At 59.2% G+C, this 14488-nt stretch overlaps 4 protein-coding genes across 4 annotated transcripts; 2 read left to right on the top strand and 2 right to left on the bottom strand.

Annotated features, from left to right (window-relative positions):
* Positions 1 to 316: 316 nt before the first annotated feature.
* Positions 317 to 3320, top strand: K437DRAFT_235868 (kinase-like protein; the record flags this gene model as incomplete). Its single annotated transcript, XM_013387752.1, has 3 exons — positions 317 to 2299; positions 2373 to 2663; positions 2733 to 3320. Coding segments are annotated over exons 1-3 (2673 nt in total), but the record flags the coding sequence as incomplete, so codon positions are not given.
* Positions 3321 to 3838: 518 nt separating this feature from the next.
* K437DRAFT_247152 (HAD-like protein) lies at positions 3839 to 6136 on the bottom strand. Its single transcript, XM_013387751.1, has 3 exons — positions 5590 to 6136; positions 5259 to 5459; positions 3839 to 5177 (listed from the first exon to the last, which is right to left on the bottom strand). Exons 1-3 carry the CDS (start codon positions 5692 to 5694, stop codon positions 4257 to 4259), a joined length of 1227 nt encoding a protein of 408 aa, XP_013243205.1. The 5' UTR covers positions 5695 to 6136; the 3' UTR covers positions 3839 to 4256.
* Positions 6137 to 8163: 2027 nt separating this feature from the next.
* On the top strand, positions 8164 to 9378 carry K437DRAFT_256589 (HAD-like protein). The gene is made up of 5 exons (XM_013387750.1): positions 8164 to 8287; positions 8353 to 8380; positions 8441 to 9003; positions 9077 to 9113; positions 9181 to 9378. Exons 1-5 carry the CDS (start codon positions 8246 to 8248, stop codon positions 9312 to 9314), a joined length of 804 nt encoding a protein of 267 aa, XP_013243204.1. The 5' UTR covers positions 8164 to 8245; the 3' UTR covers positions 9315 to 9378.
* K437DRAFT_256586 (uncharacterized protein) lies at positions 9339 to 13075 on the bottom strand. Its single transcript, XM_013387749.1, has one exon. It carries the CDS (start codon positions 12801 to 12803, stop codon positions 9444 to 9446), a length of 3360 nt encoding a protein of 1119 aa, XP_013243203.1. The 5' UTR covers positions 12804 to 13075; the 3' UTR covers positions 9339 to 9443.
* Between the last annotated feature and the right edge of the window lie 1413 nt (positions 13076 to 14488).

Raw genomic sequence — 14488 nt, 5'->3', positions numbered from 1 at the left:
GGGGGTACCTTCGAGATGGGCTCCAAGCCCAAACGGTGTGCAGGTGTTCACCAGGTCCATTCCACCCTGAACACTTTCACCACAAGCGAGTGCCAGATGCGCGAAAATGCTCACGTGATAAGTTCAAACGTGGCGTGAGCGCGACGCGTCGGTCATGTTTTTGGGGAAGCGCACACAGATTAGAGTGCTACTGTGTATGTAGGGTTGATAGCCCCAATGGAGGTGTCGGATGTGTTGCTTTTGCTGGGTTGGTTGCTCCCTTCATTCGATGGATATGCCAGCCGTGTTGGACGCTTTCACCCTGCACATGCTTCCCAAGCTGCGGACCTGCCACGACACGAGGATAAACCTTGCAGCGCACGCAGTGGGGCGACAGAAAGTCGGTGGTCAGCTGCTCTGATTGCGACCACTCCGGCCTGACATTGCAAGCACTACCGGTTGTTCCTGCAAGTAGGCATGCAACTCTCTCGGTGAACCTCCGAGGCAGAGCATCAACCTCATTAAGATGACAGGTGAAGCCCTGGAGATGGTCTCGCCCGGGCACGTCAGCCTTAGCGCAGAAAGCATACCGCCCCAATCTCCTCCTATTGCAGCTTCGACCTGGCCGGCACCGATCGATACCGCAAGCAAGCTACGCGACGTAAACATCGCAACCGGGGACGATCGAATGGGCTCGGTGGGCAGCAGCGGCACAACTGCACCTGGTGCGAACGAAGGCGTAGCAATTAGGCGGGGACAAAGCGAGCGTGAACGAGAACGTATCTCCAGCACAGAGGCGACAAGCACAAGCGCAGGAACAGGGAGGCCAACTCGACCATGGCTCGTCGCTCGAACATCGAGCTCGAGTTCAGGTTTCACGGCTCGCCTCAATGGAAACTACAGGCGGCCAAGTCGAACGAGTGACACAATGCTCGGTGAGGACACACGTGAAGAGCATCTCCGGAACGACCGACCTCCGTCGTCCTACTATCTGTCTTCCTCGGTCAATGGCAGACGCGATAGCGATCAGCGCTCAACTGCTTCCACAGCCTCTGTTTCGCCGCCTTCCAGGGGCAGCGATACCCGCCACACCGCATCATCCTCGCCACCAGGCATCCGGACATCCGTTCTAGACGACATGCCCCCACCTCCGCAGGCATCATCATCATCTGCCTCTGCTGCAGCAGTCAATGTTGTCGCGTCCACTGCTCCGCCTATCACACCCATGATGAGCGGGACCAACCGAGTCCTTCGATCGGCTCAGCTGACTGCAGCAGGGACTTCGAGCTCTCGTCTCGTCTCGCGCACCGCTCCCCGAAGCACCGCCCGTTCCGTCACAGGGCCGAAAGCGAGGAGGGTGGCTGTATATGAGGATCCAGATGCAGAAGAGCAGGCGGAGAAGGAAAAAGAGAAAGAAATCGCACAAATACAGACACAAGGGCACGTGCAGGCAGAGTGTGACGAGCGCGTGTCTGACTACGACTCGCCAGGCGCAGCTGGAAGTAAGCTACTAGCGTCAACGCGAGAAAAGGAAAAAAGCGATGGTGCACAAATGCTAAGCAGTGGCGCAGAATCTGACAAGGATAATCCTCTCGGGGGAAGCAGCGAAGTGGCGCAACGCGCCGTGCATCCGTTGCAGCCAATGACCACCAATGCTCTACCGCATCCCCAACGCCCTGTCTCCACCACGGTAAAGGGCCGACGGCCACCGCAATCGGCCACGCTTGAGATCGAGCCGCGCTCCGGCTCACATCTTCCAGGATGGGAAGTCGGTGCAGGGGACGAAGACGACGTTGACGATGCGGCTGGATCAGCAATAGCTGCAGTACTAGCCGCACCCCGTGCAAAGCGTTCAGAGGCGTATCCCTACCACCGACGATTACCTTCCTCGCAGCCGGGCTCCGACGAGAACGTGGATCCGTATCATGATGGCGGCGCACAAAGCAGACGAGCTGCCAGTGCTCTTGGATTGGAAAGCGTGCGCAAGGCTCCCTCACCGCCTACTGCACTCGCTGCCGATCTACCCGGTGTGCAGCGTCGAGTGCAGAGCGCAGCGCAGCCACCATCACATACACAACCGAATCGGAGCTACGCACCAGGCACAACGCCCGGCACCAGCACGGTTCTCGAGCCAGTGTGTCACGCTCCGCGCGTGAGCGTGGTAGAAGACAAGACGGTAGCTGTCCAAAGCGACAGCGAGGAGTTCAAGCAGAAGCTGTTCGAGGAAGCCATGCTTCAGGAAGCAGCGCGACAGCACACCTTGCCACAGAGCAAGATCGACGAGTGGACCAGGGGAAAGGTCACTGAGAAACACACGAATGTGAGTGGTACGACGGCAGGTCTACCGCTTCTGTGTGAGGACGCAAATTGACTTATGGGAGGTCGGATTGCAGGTACGTGGCTTCCGCTTCCGAAAAATCCGTAAAGCCGGCGAAGGAGGCTTCTCGACAGTGTGGGTCGTTCGCGGCCCGTGCGAACGGCTCAGCACTGCAGAACACTACCCGGAAGAGCAGCAGGCATACTTTGCGATGAAGCAAGTCAACCTCAAGAAGATTGATCCGGGAAGCAGGGAGGGTGTGCTCAAGGAGGCTGATTACCTCGAAGCTCTTGCGCGTCTTCCGGGATACGATGAGCATATTTTGCGCTACTTTGCGCACAAGGCTAACGAGAGTCATTTGAAAATCGTGAGTTACTGCGCTGTTTTAATGGCAGGACTACTGTGCTGACACCAAGCCAACTCTGCTCACTCTTAGCTGATCGAGTTAGGGGACTGCGACTTTTCCGACGTCTTGCGGCAAGGCCTGCCGGATCGTTGGGACGTGGTGAAGATCTTTGGGCAGATGATTGAAGCGGTGCACTTCCTACACGAAGCAGGCATCGTGCACACGGACCTGAAGCCTGCGAACTTTCTACGCGTCGGCAACAAGTACAAGATCATCGATCTGGGTATTGCGCAGAAGATCCCGATGGGTACGATCCACATCTCGCGCGATGCGCTGATCGGGACGCCGAACTACATGGCGCCGGAAGCGATCAAGGTGTCTCGAACGCGCGGCGCCGAGGGGCGCAGTGAGCATCTGTACAAAGCCGGGTGCGCGAGCGATGTCTGGTCGATGGGTTGCATCCTGTTCCAGATGGTCTACTCGCGCCCTCCATTCGACCGCTTCAGCGGCGAGGCAAAGATGCGCGCGATTGTCGACCCGAGCCACGCAATCGAGTACTCTACCAGCCGATACCGCGATGAGCCGGCTGCAGAGGTGGTGGACGAAGTGCTGATCGACTGTATGCGCTCCGCGCTGCAGTACCGCGTCTCGGATCGCGCGACAATCCCAGAGCTGCTCGCTCACCCAGCCCTGACGCCTTTCACGTGCCAAAGCGAACAGGCGATCATCACGCGCGATCAGCTGTACGTGTTGATTCATCGCCTGCGCAAACAGGTGCAGAACGGCGCCATGGCGAGGGGCGTGGAAGCCGAGATGACAGAGGTGCGTGCAAACGCAGCGCGCCGCGCGTTAGAGCCGCCACACTTGCAGATGGTCTGACCCGCGACACTGCGATTGATCCTTTTTCTTCATGGTTCCCTTTCTCCCCCTGCAGAAGGTCTTCCTTAACCTGCTCCGCTTCCCTGGCGGTGCGGAGTTCACTGAGGGCAGAGGCGCGGCAGATCGCGACGCGACCGAGTAGCAGCATTGCCCGCCGCCTTTATGCGAGCGGACGCGTCTGGCTTCTGCACGCAAGGGTGGGCGATAGGGCTACCGATCGACGTGCCATACGATAGGCTCCAGTTGCAAGTAACGAACGAACGAAAATAAAGCGAACACTCAACGCCACTCTACACATTTTCCTTTTCACCCATTATCAAGAAAGCTATTGTCCAAACACATGCTGGATACCCCACCCCCTTTGTATCAAATACACTTATCCCATGCGTCAATCCACGCTCTCGAACACATACTCCAAGCGCTGCTTGTTTCATCAAAGAAGCTCTGGGACCGAACGCTGGCTGGCTGTAACGATCGATTGTAGGGCGGTACATAATGTAGCACGAAGCAAATGCGAAAACAAGAGCGCCCTCATCGTTCCTGTCGTTGCCGCTACTAAAACGCACATCATGTGGCGTACGCGCACATGTATAAGCGGCCACGCTCGCTCGCGCGACCTACGACCGCCACGGGCTTGTCTATTCTCCACCATCACCCGTATCTGCCTCGATCCCGCATGTGGGGCGCGGGCCGATAGCACGCCACGCACGCTGGCACAGTGCCGGGTAAGCAAGTTCACGCAGCCGCCGGCGTGGCCAGTTCAGCGCCAACGGCAGCCGCCTTGGCAGCAGCGGCCGTGGTGGCGTCCTGCTCCTTCTTGTTCTTGTTCCTCTTCTTCTTGGCAATGTCCAGCTCCTTGAACTTGGCGATGGCCGCGTCGACCTCCTCTGGCAGGAGACCCTGGCACACCTCTCCGGCGTTCATGGCGTCAATCGCGTGGGGGGGGTGCTGCACAACGACCTTGAGGCAGCCGAGCTGTTCATCGTGGGTGACAGTAACCTGGTCGAGCGAGAAGACGACGTGGTGGGCGCCGAGGCTGCAGACCTTCTCGTACGTGTGTGACGTGCAGACGGCGATCGTGATACCGCCAGAGGCGACGGCGGCGCGGATGCCCGAGGGCGAGTCCTCAATGACGAGGCAGCGCCGCGGGTCGTATCCGAGCTTCTTGGCGGCCAGCAGGAACGGGTCCGGGTGCGGCTTTCCCCGCTTCAGCTCCGGATGCTCGGCGGTGATGGTCACTTGCGGCGGGACGATGCCGACGCGCTGCATGGCGCCGTACGCGTACGTGCGCGCCGACGACGTCGCGACGGCGTACATGCCCTCGGGGATTGCGTCGATCATCTGCCTGACGCCCGGCAGGATACGGATCGCGCCATCGAACGCAAGCTCCTCCTCGTCGAGCGCCTCGGCGAGGTCCTCCCTGAGTGCCGCGTCGTCCTCGTCTTCGTCGTCAAACGCGGGTGTTTCCTTTGACGCGGCATTGATGTCGCTCAGCTTCGACAGGCCCTGCGAGAGGCCAAATGCCGATACGCCGCCGCTGAGCGAGCCCTGAGAAAGCTTGCGCCCGGCGACGCCGGCAGAGGACGAGGCGCGACGCGAGCCCGAGCGCGAGTTGCGGCGCGAGGATATGGACGGCGTGCGGCGTCCGTCGGCGTACTGTTCGGAGCAAGATAGCAGCAGGACGGTAAGTCAATCAATCTATACTATTGGCACGCCCGAGGCCCACATGGCACGTACATCGAGGATGGTTGTTTCGAATGCGACGACTGCGTCATCCATCTCGTGGCTGCGGATCCAGGGCTTGAGCGATGCGAGGTTGTCGACGGCGCGCTTGCCGTGCGTCGCGGCGATTACCTCATCCGGGTCGCGGCCAAGCTCCTCAGCAACGGCGCCCCAGGCTGCCTCGACGGCTGCGATCGAATCGACGAGCGTGCCGTCCTGCACAAACATACACAGGTGTGTGGTGCGTGGTAGATGTACCACGTGGGCGAGAGAGTTGCAAAGAAGAGGAAACAGAGAAGGAAGGTCAGCATACAGGCAGGCCTCCGCTGCGTGCCATGCGACTGACCATGTCAAAGAGGACGGCATCGACGTAGAAGGTCTCTGCATCCTTTGGCTGCGCCACCTTCTTGGGTTGCTCTCCCTCTGCGGGTGCGGCCACGGGGACTGCCATGGTGGGTTGCGGCTGTTATTCTGCGCTGTCGCGATGGGGAAGACGGCTGGGGTGGTGCAGGGCGGCTGCGCAAGGACAATTGACACCGAGCGGCAAGGATGGAATCCAATGAGAACGGTAGCCAAAGCAGATGACACACGCACACACACGCTGCGATGGATTCAGAGCCGAAACAGAGGAGTTGGAGGCGGTAGAGTGTGCGGGCGTGGCTGGCTGTGCTTTAAGTATGTGCCGCTGCCCATTGGCGACACGCTGGCACACGGCATCGGCGGAAGCTGATCCATACTAGGGAGTCCTTGTTGTTTGTTGTTGTTGTGGACGACGGGAATTGATCACGGGAACATGCATGCTCGGCGCTTGCCACGGCAGGGCATCTCCCCTGTGATCACTGCCGGTGGACTATGGTACATGCACGTGTATGCTCGCGCCTCTGGCTTGTATGAATCTAGCTAGCTAGTATCCCGGCCTGAGTAGAGTGTATCTGCACCGCTGCCTATCGGTCTATGCTTTGAGCACCAACGGTCGCAACAGCTGGATGCACAGTGAGACAAGAGCCAAGGGTCCAAACAAGGCGCCACACCCCAGTGACGTCTCACGAAGGGAAACGCGCGGCTGCTGTGCGGCGTTGCAGCAGTCCAAAGACCGTGTGGACTCAGTTCCCACTGCCCGTCGTCGCTCTGGTTATACTCGTTGTTGAAAGTTTCGTACGGAGGGTCTTGGCCTGAGCGTGTGGGTTCCGGGTGGTCGGCATGAGAGCTCACCTGCAGAGACTTTTGCCAGCGGGCATCCTGGCTCGGGGGAGCGCGCGGTCTGGTCCGCTGCGACGGCAGGCCCCTTGACAGGCGCCGTGCCCAGGCAGCTGCCATGCGACACCATCTGGCACCGCTCGAGTTGAATCCACCCACCTCTCTTGCACGCTCTGTAACACTACACGAGTAACACTCTATTTTCATACAATGTTGAAAAGCGGTTCGTCGCACTTGGCACTCGGTAACCTTTGTCGTGCTGTCGCCACCGCTGAGAACAGCATGTACATGCGGGCCCCAGGCGCAAGAGAGCCGTGTACCGACTCACGCGCAGATGACGATCACCAACGTCAGGGCCTCCGTTGCGACGAACACAGGGTTGCCTCCACAAAGCCCAGCGGCAGCGGCCTGCACCGCCCTGTACATACCAAATTATGGTCCCCAGCGATCCCCACTCCCTTACTTACACACCACCCCGTCACCCGCACCATATACCCGCTTTACACTGGAAACCAAAATGGCAAGCTATGCGGCGTGCAGAGCGAGCAGAGCGCTGGTCGTGGGTCGCTACAGTAGTGTTGTGGAACCGGTGGCATGTACTTGGGATGGCGGCTTTGTGTCACGTGCATGTGCACATAAAGAGGCTGGGGACGTGCCGCTTGAGCTCAACAGTAGCAGTAGGATCAGATAAGTCATCGGCCGCGTTTCGCGCGCTGCTCGCTGCTCGCTGCTTTTCCACCACCGCCGCCGGTCCCGTATGGACCACGAGCCTGGGCTTTGATATTCCTTTGTATTGTGTCCTTTGCTCACGATGACGACGGAGACGGGGCGCTCTTGGATCTGGTACGGCACTCGAAGTAGGCATTGTGCCGCGCCGTCGCCTTATTCGCAAACTGCATACACACGCTTCCTATGCTTGTACATAGTACAGCAGTGCAACGCAGAGCCTTCCTATTCACGCGAGCGCGTTGATCATACACTCAAGACGATCGAGAAGAGAGGGAGAGCATGTCTCAGCTCTTCCTATTCGAGACGGCACGCTTGACCAATCTCATCCGCCAAGGCGATAATCACTACTCATCCGACATGCATCATGTCGTCTTCATGGTTCATCACATCCCATCGGTGTAGAGTTCTCGAATCGTCGTCGGGCGGCAACCATGGCCGTCGAGTATTTCAGAGGCAGCCTGCCTGCTCTCGTTGGCCATTCCACCACACTCACGTGTCTGAACATATAGCGATGTTGCCTTCCGCATCAATCATTGCCTGGCCCGCCTCGACCATTCTCTAGCGTAGGGTAAAACAAGATGCGATCATGGGTGCATTTTCCACTCCTTCGATCCGCATCGACCTGGCGCCGACCACCTTCCGCGTGGTCGTGGCGGGCCGAGCGGCGTGGAAATGCGCAAGACGCTCCTGGCCCTGTAGCCGTGTGTACTTGCGAGATATTCTATCTATATTTGACTTGTCAAAATCAGCACGAGCCTAAGCTATAAGCTTGCGAGGCGTGTGCGTAACCTCTGCTGCGGTGTGGCTCTCATGTGTACACAGTACTGGGCAACTCGCGGAGAGGTAACATGATCAGAGGATCCACAGGACATGACTCGAATCACTGTTCCCCTCCGGAACTGCCGCGGAAGAAGACAGGTACATTACCGAAATCTAAGCCTTTTGACTTACAATTGTTCACAACTCACAAAGCTCTACTTTGCAACGGCTTGGCAACTGCTTTGACCGCACCGTGTGCCGAGAGCAGTCGGCTAGTCTAGCAGCCAGCCACATCCTGCCCGGTCATCAGCTCCATAATGGCGACTCCAACGGCGCAGGTCAAGGCCGTCCTCTTCGATGTGAGAAAGACATGTTCCTGGTTGGCGGATGGCCTCGCTCATACCCCACCGTCGTATGCTCCCAGATGGACGGTCTCTTGATAGACAGCGAAGGTGCGAGCTGCTCGGACGTTCGAGAGCATTCCTGCAACTAATCACTTGAAGCATGTGTAGGAGTCTATACCCAGGTAGTCAATGATGTGCTCCGGCCCTATGGTAAAGAACAGACTTGGGAGATCAAGGCGCATTTGATGGGCATGCCAGAACGCAACGCCGTCAAGACTCTCTTCCAGCATCTCTGGCCACCCCGCCCCAACACTGACGAAGTATGGTCGCCGGAATGCCCTTTCGACATTGATTCTTTCCTGCAAGCCCGTAACAAGACGCTCGACGACGCATTTTCAAAGGTAAAGCCGATGCCTGGTGCCGAGCGGCTGGTCCGCCATCTCGCAGCGCACGGCGTGCCGATCTGCATCGCCACAGGTAGCAAGCAGCGCAACTACAAGATCAAGTCGAGCGCGAACCCCTCGCTTTTCGCGCCGTTCGAGGGGCGGGTCATCTGCGGCGACGACCCGCGGCTGACGCGAGGCAAGCCGACACCGGACGTCTTCCTGCTCGCCGCCAGAGAAGGACTTAAAAATGATGGCTGGAAGGACCGTGTGCGTGAACCTGGGCCGCAAGCGGACGGGTCCCTCAAAGGTGGTGAAAGAGACATCCTCGTGTTTGAGGATGCAAAGGTGAGCGTCAAGCTTCACCGACATGCCATTGTTCTCCGGCGGCTGATAACGGACACGTCTCGTTGTCGCACAGCCTGGCGTTCAGGCAGGCTTGGCAGCTGGTATGAATGGTAAGTACAGGCTTTGAGACGGCCTGCAGCTCGCCAGAGTCTGGGGCTGATCCCTTCGATGCTGCAGTCGTCTGGGTACCAGATCCAAACCTCAAAGCTCTTTACTCTGGCAACGATCTCGGGGCACACCAGACGCTCGATTCGTTGCTCGATTTCAAGCCAGAGGAATGGGGCTTGCCTCCCTTTCCTTTGGCCAACTAGTTTATTTTTCTTATTCGCTCGAGGATGTCTGCCGTGAAAGAAAATGCGAATCCGCAATGCAATGAGTACAAAATAGATTGGCGATGATGGTGCTGCTGCCATTGTTGCTGTGCGACCCGTCCAGTTGGATCAGATTTGCGGACAGCCATCTGCATCTTCCGGATGATCCCCTTCGGATCCTTGCCCTTCCAACCGAATGTACCTTCCCTCTTCAGTCCGTTCACTCTCTTCATCCTCTGCCGGCGGAGCAGACGGTGCGTACTGCTGCGGGGAGTGCCCTGCGTTCCCATCAGCACCGAGTCCCTCCATCTCTTCCAGCGCTGGTGCCGAAGGCGCGTGAGCCGTAGGCATGGGGGAGAGACCACTCGCGGCATTGCGAGTGTATGCAGGCAACGCCGCACCGGCAGTCAGCACATCCAAGTCAATCGGAGACGAGGCGAGCAGCGCGCGTTCAGCTTGCGCCTCACGCTCCTTTTCTCGTACTGCCGGTGTTGGCTCTAGCGTCGTCGATGGCGATGACAACTCTGCTACTTGTACCGGCGCTAAAGGCTGTAGCGACACTACGCTGCTGCGCGGCGGCCAGCTCAGGGAGAGCGAGTATGGCTGGTCGAATACCGAGAAGCTGGGTGTATGCGGAATCGGTGGCTGCGGCAGCAGGTTGGCGCCTTTCCCCTTTCCTTGCAGCTCCATCTTCCCTTCTGCATCTTGCCCTCGCTGTGCGAGTGCGACCGTTGTAGCAGTTGCAGACACCGTAGCTCCGACATGCTCGAACCCATCTTCGTCGACGTCCAGCTCGGGAGCAGAAGGCCCTTCGTCCGCACCCACAGCAGCAGAAACATCACTGCTCGGATTGTTGGCGTACATGGGCGCCAGAGCAGAGGGGGCGGAAGGTTGCAGTGGCCGACTGGCAGCGGCCGTCATCGCGCCGAGGATAGCCTTGTCGTCCGTGGCTATATGCGCCACGGCGGAAATGCCCATCATAGGCGGCGGCGGATATGCGCCCACCATCGGCACAGTAACGCTGTCCATGCGAATTACCGGGGAGTCTGCGTTTCCGACATCCGCTGCAAAGTGCCCATCGCCACCGAAGCCAACATCCGCTTTGCGCTCCGTCCGCGCGGCTGCTTCGACAGCAGCAACAGCCGCGGCACCAGTCGACGGCCTACTGGCAGTGCCCCTTGTCGGATACGCAGGCGGGAAGAGCTCTTCCGCGTTGGCGTCAGTCTGGGCGTCGGCATCGGCGTCCGGCGGCGCGGACCCCGCATCGGTCGCGGTGAGCGTGGGCGGTGGCGCAGAGCGCGAAGACGCTGTGGCGCCTGCAGATGCATTGGCTTCGGCTACTTCAGCTGCTGATAGGTCCGACGCGTCCAGGCGAGAGGAGGGCACAGCGGGAGTTGCAGCTGTCCCTGCACCGGCACCGGAGCCGGAGCTTGGGCGTGAGCCTGCGGTGGAAGCAAGTTGTGAATATTGTTGGGACTGCGAGGAGTTTGAGTGACTCGCGCCACTGGTCGTCGTAGCTGGATGCGCGCCGCTGCCGCTCCCCGATCGGCTAGCTGAAGTGGAAGACCGATCGGCGGCATCGAAATCCGCATCTGCGCCTGTGCTCGAGAGCTCGCCGGTAGAGGCTGAAGGTTGCAGACCGTCGTGCTGATGCTGCTGCCCGTGAGCGTGACTTTGGGGGTCGTACGCGATCTCGACCCTCTCGCTCCTACCATCACCGAGCCTCGGTCGATGACGCCGCACTGCTCGGCGTCGCAGCTCGTCGCTGCTCGCGTGGCGGCTGTTCGTGCTGCTGCAGCAGCTGCTGCTGTTCCTGACATTGCGTCCATCCGCACCTTCCTGGCTCGCCTTGCTGCGACTTCGGATGTGTAGTCTCACATCCGCGGCAGCAGCAGCAGCAGCAGCAGCGTCAGTGGAGCGCGCCGAGTCGCTCGAGCCACACGCCGGCGCCTGCACCGCTTCCCTGCTATCCTTTTCCTCCGCATTATCTTCATCGCGCCCGCGCTGACCCTCTCGCTGGCGCCGCCGCCTGGATCCCGAAGCTGACGGAGATGGTGCGAGCAAGAATAGCTGTTGTGCCCCAGGCACGCTCGCAGCTGCTTTGGTCCACCTCGTGACAACAAGACGACGGAGCCTGGCCTTCTTGCTGTTTCGCCTGGCGGACGGGTCGTCTTCGGCCTTTTCACCTGTTGTGCCGCCGCCCATCCCTTCTCCGTCCCCTTGGACCTCGCCAAAGTCATCGTCATCCACAACGCGCGCGTCCCGCCTGCCAACTTTGCCCTGGCGTTCGAGGCGCTCCTGGTCCTTGCTCCTACCGGCCATGATGCGCGCGATGGCATCCTCGTCCGTCTCCTCCTCTGCGACGTCGTACTTTCTGTCGCGCAGGAAGACGGTCGCGCCGATGGACAGGACGATGAAGATGGAGAGGAAGATGCTGACGATGAAGATCGTCCGGCGCTGGAACCAGATTGAGCGCCTCGGCGGTTCCCAGCTGCTCGGGACGCCCGTGTACAGCGGCGAGGCGCGCACGAGCGAGACGGTGTACGATGGCTTGACCACGTTGGACGTCGTCACTGTGACGGTAAAAGGCTTCGCAGATGTGGCGGACGAGCTGCTGTTGCTGCTCGTAGATGCAGATGCAGATGCGCTGCTTGACGCAACTATTGGCGAGGAAGGCGATGTAGATGACGTGGACGCATCCTGCTGCCGCGCTGCGAGCCAGCTTCTGGCGTTTGGATTCATCTCTTCCATGAAGATGCCAAGGGGAGGCGCTTCCGGTAAACCTAAGCCTGTAGTGGAGTGCTTCGAGAACGTCGGCCACGCCGAAGGAACTGATGTAGGCGTCGGCAATGACGAGCGTGGCTCATCCTGACGCTCGGAGATGACCGCTCGTCGCCAAAGCTGTTCTTCCCTGTGCCCATCGCTATCCCCTTCTGGCACGCTCCCTGTCTTGTGTAGGACCTGCATCCATTCGTTATCTTCTTCGCCTGTCCTCTCCCTGCCCTTTCCCTTTCGCATCGGCGGAACACCAGCCACAGCAGGGATGCGAATACCCCCACCAGCGGCGCGCACATTAGCCACGGCCTGCAGTTCAGGCCGCGAATTTGAGAGCGGGAAGGCGAGTGCCGAGCCTGCTAGGAGCGGATGTACGACAAGCACAGACGAAACAAGCACTCCCGCCGCTGCGGCCGCGGCAGATGTTACGAATGAGGCAGTCTGGCGAGCTCGAGGAGAGTGTCTCCGGCTGCGCTTATACGCGCGACGCGCGTCATGGCACTCGCATGATAGCTCAAGCGCTCGAGGTTGGAGGACAGACGGCATGCTTCTGTCCACGTCGTTGTCGCTGTCGCCATCACTGGCGTTCGAGTCAGGATCCGAGTTTGACGGCGCGGCTGCCGAGTAGGCCCTCGCGTCGCAAGGTCGTCGCGATGAGCACGTCCTGGATCGTGATGATGGCTGTTGGCGCTGGCGCTGTCGATGTCGAAGCATACAGTGTGCATCTTTCACGGGATGTTCTGATGCTGATGCTGATGATGATGCAGCCGCCACTCCTGTTATCGAAAGGGACACGGCTGACATGGCACAAATCGGGGCAGGGTGAGCGCTGGTCGCGGTGAGGCCGCATGCCACACACCCGATCCAACGCGGCAACACCCTGTCCTTCCTTTTGCCAAGTCTGTTGAATGGTGGTCCTGGGGAACAGCTACACCATAGCTTGCCTTTCCCTTTGGGCCATGTCGTGGGCAAGCAATGATCCCTGCTTCTATCAGTGAGGTCTCGAAAGGAGGAGGATGACTTGCGCCAAAGACTAGGGGTGGATGAGGGGAGGACGAATTGGGTGGTGGGCACGACGACTGCCTCTCTCAACAGCGCGCCCAGTTCCTGCCTTGACGATGGGATTCCCCGGCTCTTGGTGACTTGAACGCGAAATCGTTCCCAAAACTGCAAACTGGCAAAGTGGAAATCTTGCAGAATTCCGCCATCGCTGGTCGGAATCTGTGGGAATCCACAAGGTACACAAGGAACTCTTCTTCATTGCGGCAGGGCGCCTGTTGACAGTCACACAGTGCCTCATTGAGGACCCACCCTGCTTCAATCAACAATATGCAAGGCAGCGACAGGACGGCGGCGGCACCGGCAATGGCAAGGACTGCAGCAGCGAGCCTGCTTACATCGCAGTCACAGTGCGGATCCCAGCCAGCCCTTGCTAGGCTTCATTCACTCTTCCTTGTGGTTGCTTCATCACGAGCAAACAGCCCGCAAAGTTGTCCAGCCTGTCAACAGGCCAATCTTCTTGATGGCGATGCGCGTTGTACTACGTATGGCCAAAGTGACCAGTGCAGGTGCCCCATTACCCAGTCGCGCGCTGCTCGGGGTCATGGATGGAGACTGGGGATCACCGGAGAGGCGCAGCAAAAAGACAAAAAGCGTGTCAGAGCGTCAGGACAGTGACACTGCAAGGAGACGCCTGTGGGAGGCAGTAGGTGACAGTGTGGGCCGTGTGGTAGTTTTGAGGATGCTGGTCTGGGGAGAAAGGAGAGAAAGGGTCCGTTGCAGTGCCGACATTGCCAAAAGGAGCGGGGCCGGCGGTTCGCTTGCATCTCGCTTTCCGTTCCCAACATCGACGTTTTTATCTCCAGCGCCGAACGTACCACTGCGCTCTCCTCGGGTCAGACTGCAGGGCTCGCTTTGCGGTCTAGACCAGGGCTAGCTGCAGCTGGGACGCGCTGAACGCTGATGGAGCACTGCGATGGACACCACAGGAAAGTCCAGAAGAAGAACCATGGCCCATGGCTCATCGTGTCGCCTGCAATGCCGTGTATATTAAACTGACGACAAGTTACCAAAGCTGATCGCTGAGCCGCTCAGAGGGAAGAGGAGGGCAAGTGGAACCGGCCCCGAGGACAAGCTGCGTTAAATCACAAAGGATATGAACATACAACTCGGTAGGGTTTGCGCGGAAATAAACAGAGAATAATGTGTTTTAAGAGACGCTACTGCTGCTGCTGGCGGGGTGCAGGTGCAGATACGAGTGCGCCTGTGCTTGAATGTTTGTGTTCGTGCTCTTGTTCGTGGACTCGCTCGGTCCCTGAAAGACATTCGGCGTCCTGGGCCTCGGAGCGGCGGTCGAAGGGGTATCTATCATCCAGAAATGGAACTGAAATGGCCAGCGT

This window comes from Tilletiaria anomala (assembly GCF_000711695.1).
Source record: "Tilletiaria anomala UBC 951 chromosome Unknown K437scaffold_42, whole genome shotgun sequence".
In the NCBI taxonomy this organism is placed as follows: Eukaryota; Fungi; Basidiomycota; class Exobasidiomycetes; order Georgefischeriales; family Tilletiariaceae; genus Tilletiaria; species Tilletiaria anomala.
The sequence above is the reverse complement of the archived record's forward strand: the minus strand, read 5'-3'. Positions and strand labels throughout refer to the sequence as shown.

What these genes read in the sequence shown, in the direction of transcription:
- K437DRAFT_256589 (XM_013387750.1), top strand. Translation starts at nt 8,246, where the DNA reads ATGGCGACTCCAACGGCGCAGGTCAAGGCCGTCCTCTTCGAT. An exon ending in TCAAGGCCGTCCTCTTCGAT is followed by an intron (nt 8,288 to 8,352) that starts GTGAGAAAGACA and finishes GTATGCTCCCAG; the next exon opens with ATGGACGGTCTCTTGATAGA. An exon ending in TCGTGTTTGAGGATGCAAAG is followed by an intron (nt 9,004 to 9,076) that starts GTGAGCGTCAAG and finishes GTTGTCGCACAG; the next exon opens with CCTGGCGTTCAGGCAGGCTT.
- K437DRAFT_256586 (XM_013387749.1), bottom strand. Translation starts at nt 12,803, where the DNA reads ATGCTTCGACATCGACAGCGCCAGCGCCAACAGCCATCATCACGATCC.
- K437DRAFT_247152 (XM_013387751.1), bottom strand. Translation starts at nt 5,694, where the DNA reads ATGGCAGTCCCCGTGGCCGCACCCGCAGAGGGAGAGCAACCCAAGAAG. An exon ending in ATGCCGTCCTCTTTGACATG is followed by an intron (nt 5,460 to 5,589) that starts GTCAGTCGCATG and finishes ATGTTTGTGCAG; the next exon opens with GACGGCACGCTCGTCGATTC. An exon ending in TCGAAACAACCATCCTCGAT is followed by an intron (nt 5,178 to 5,258) that starts GTACGTGCCATG and finishes TGCTCCGAACAG; the next exon opens with TACGCCGACGGACGCCGCAC.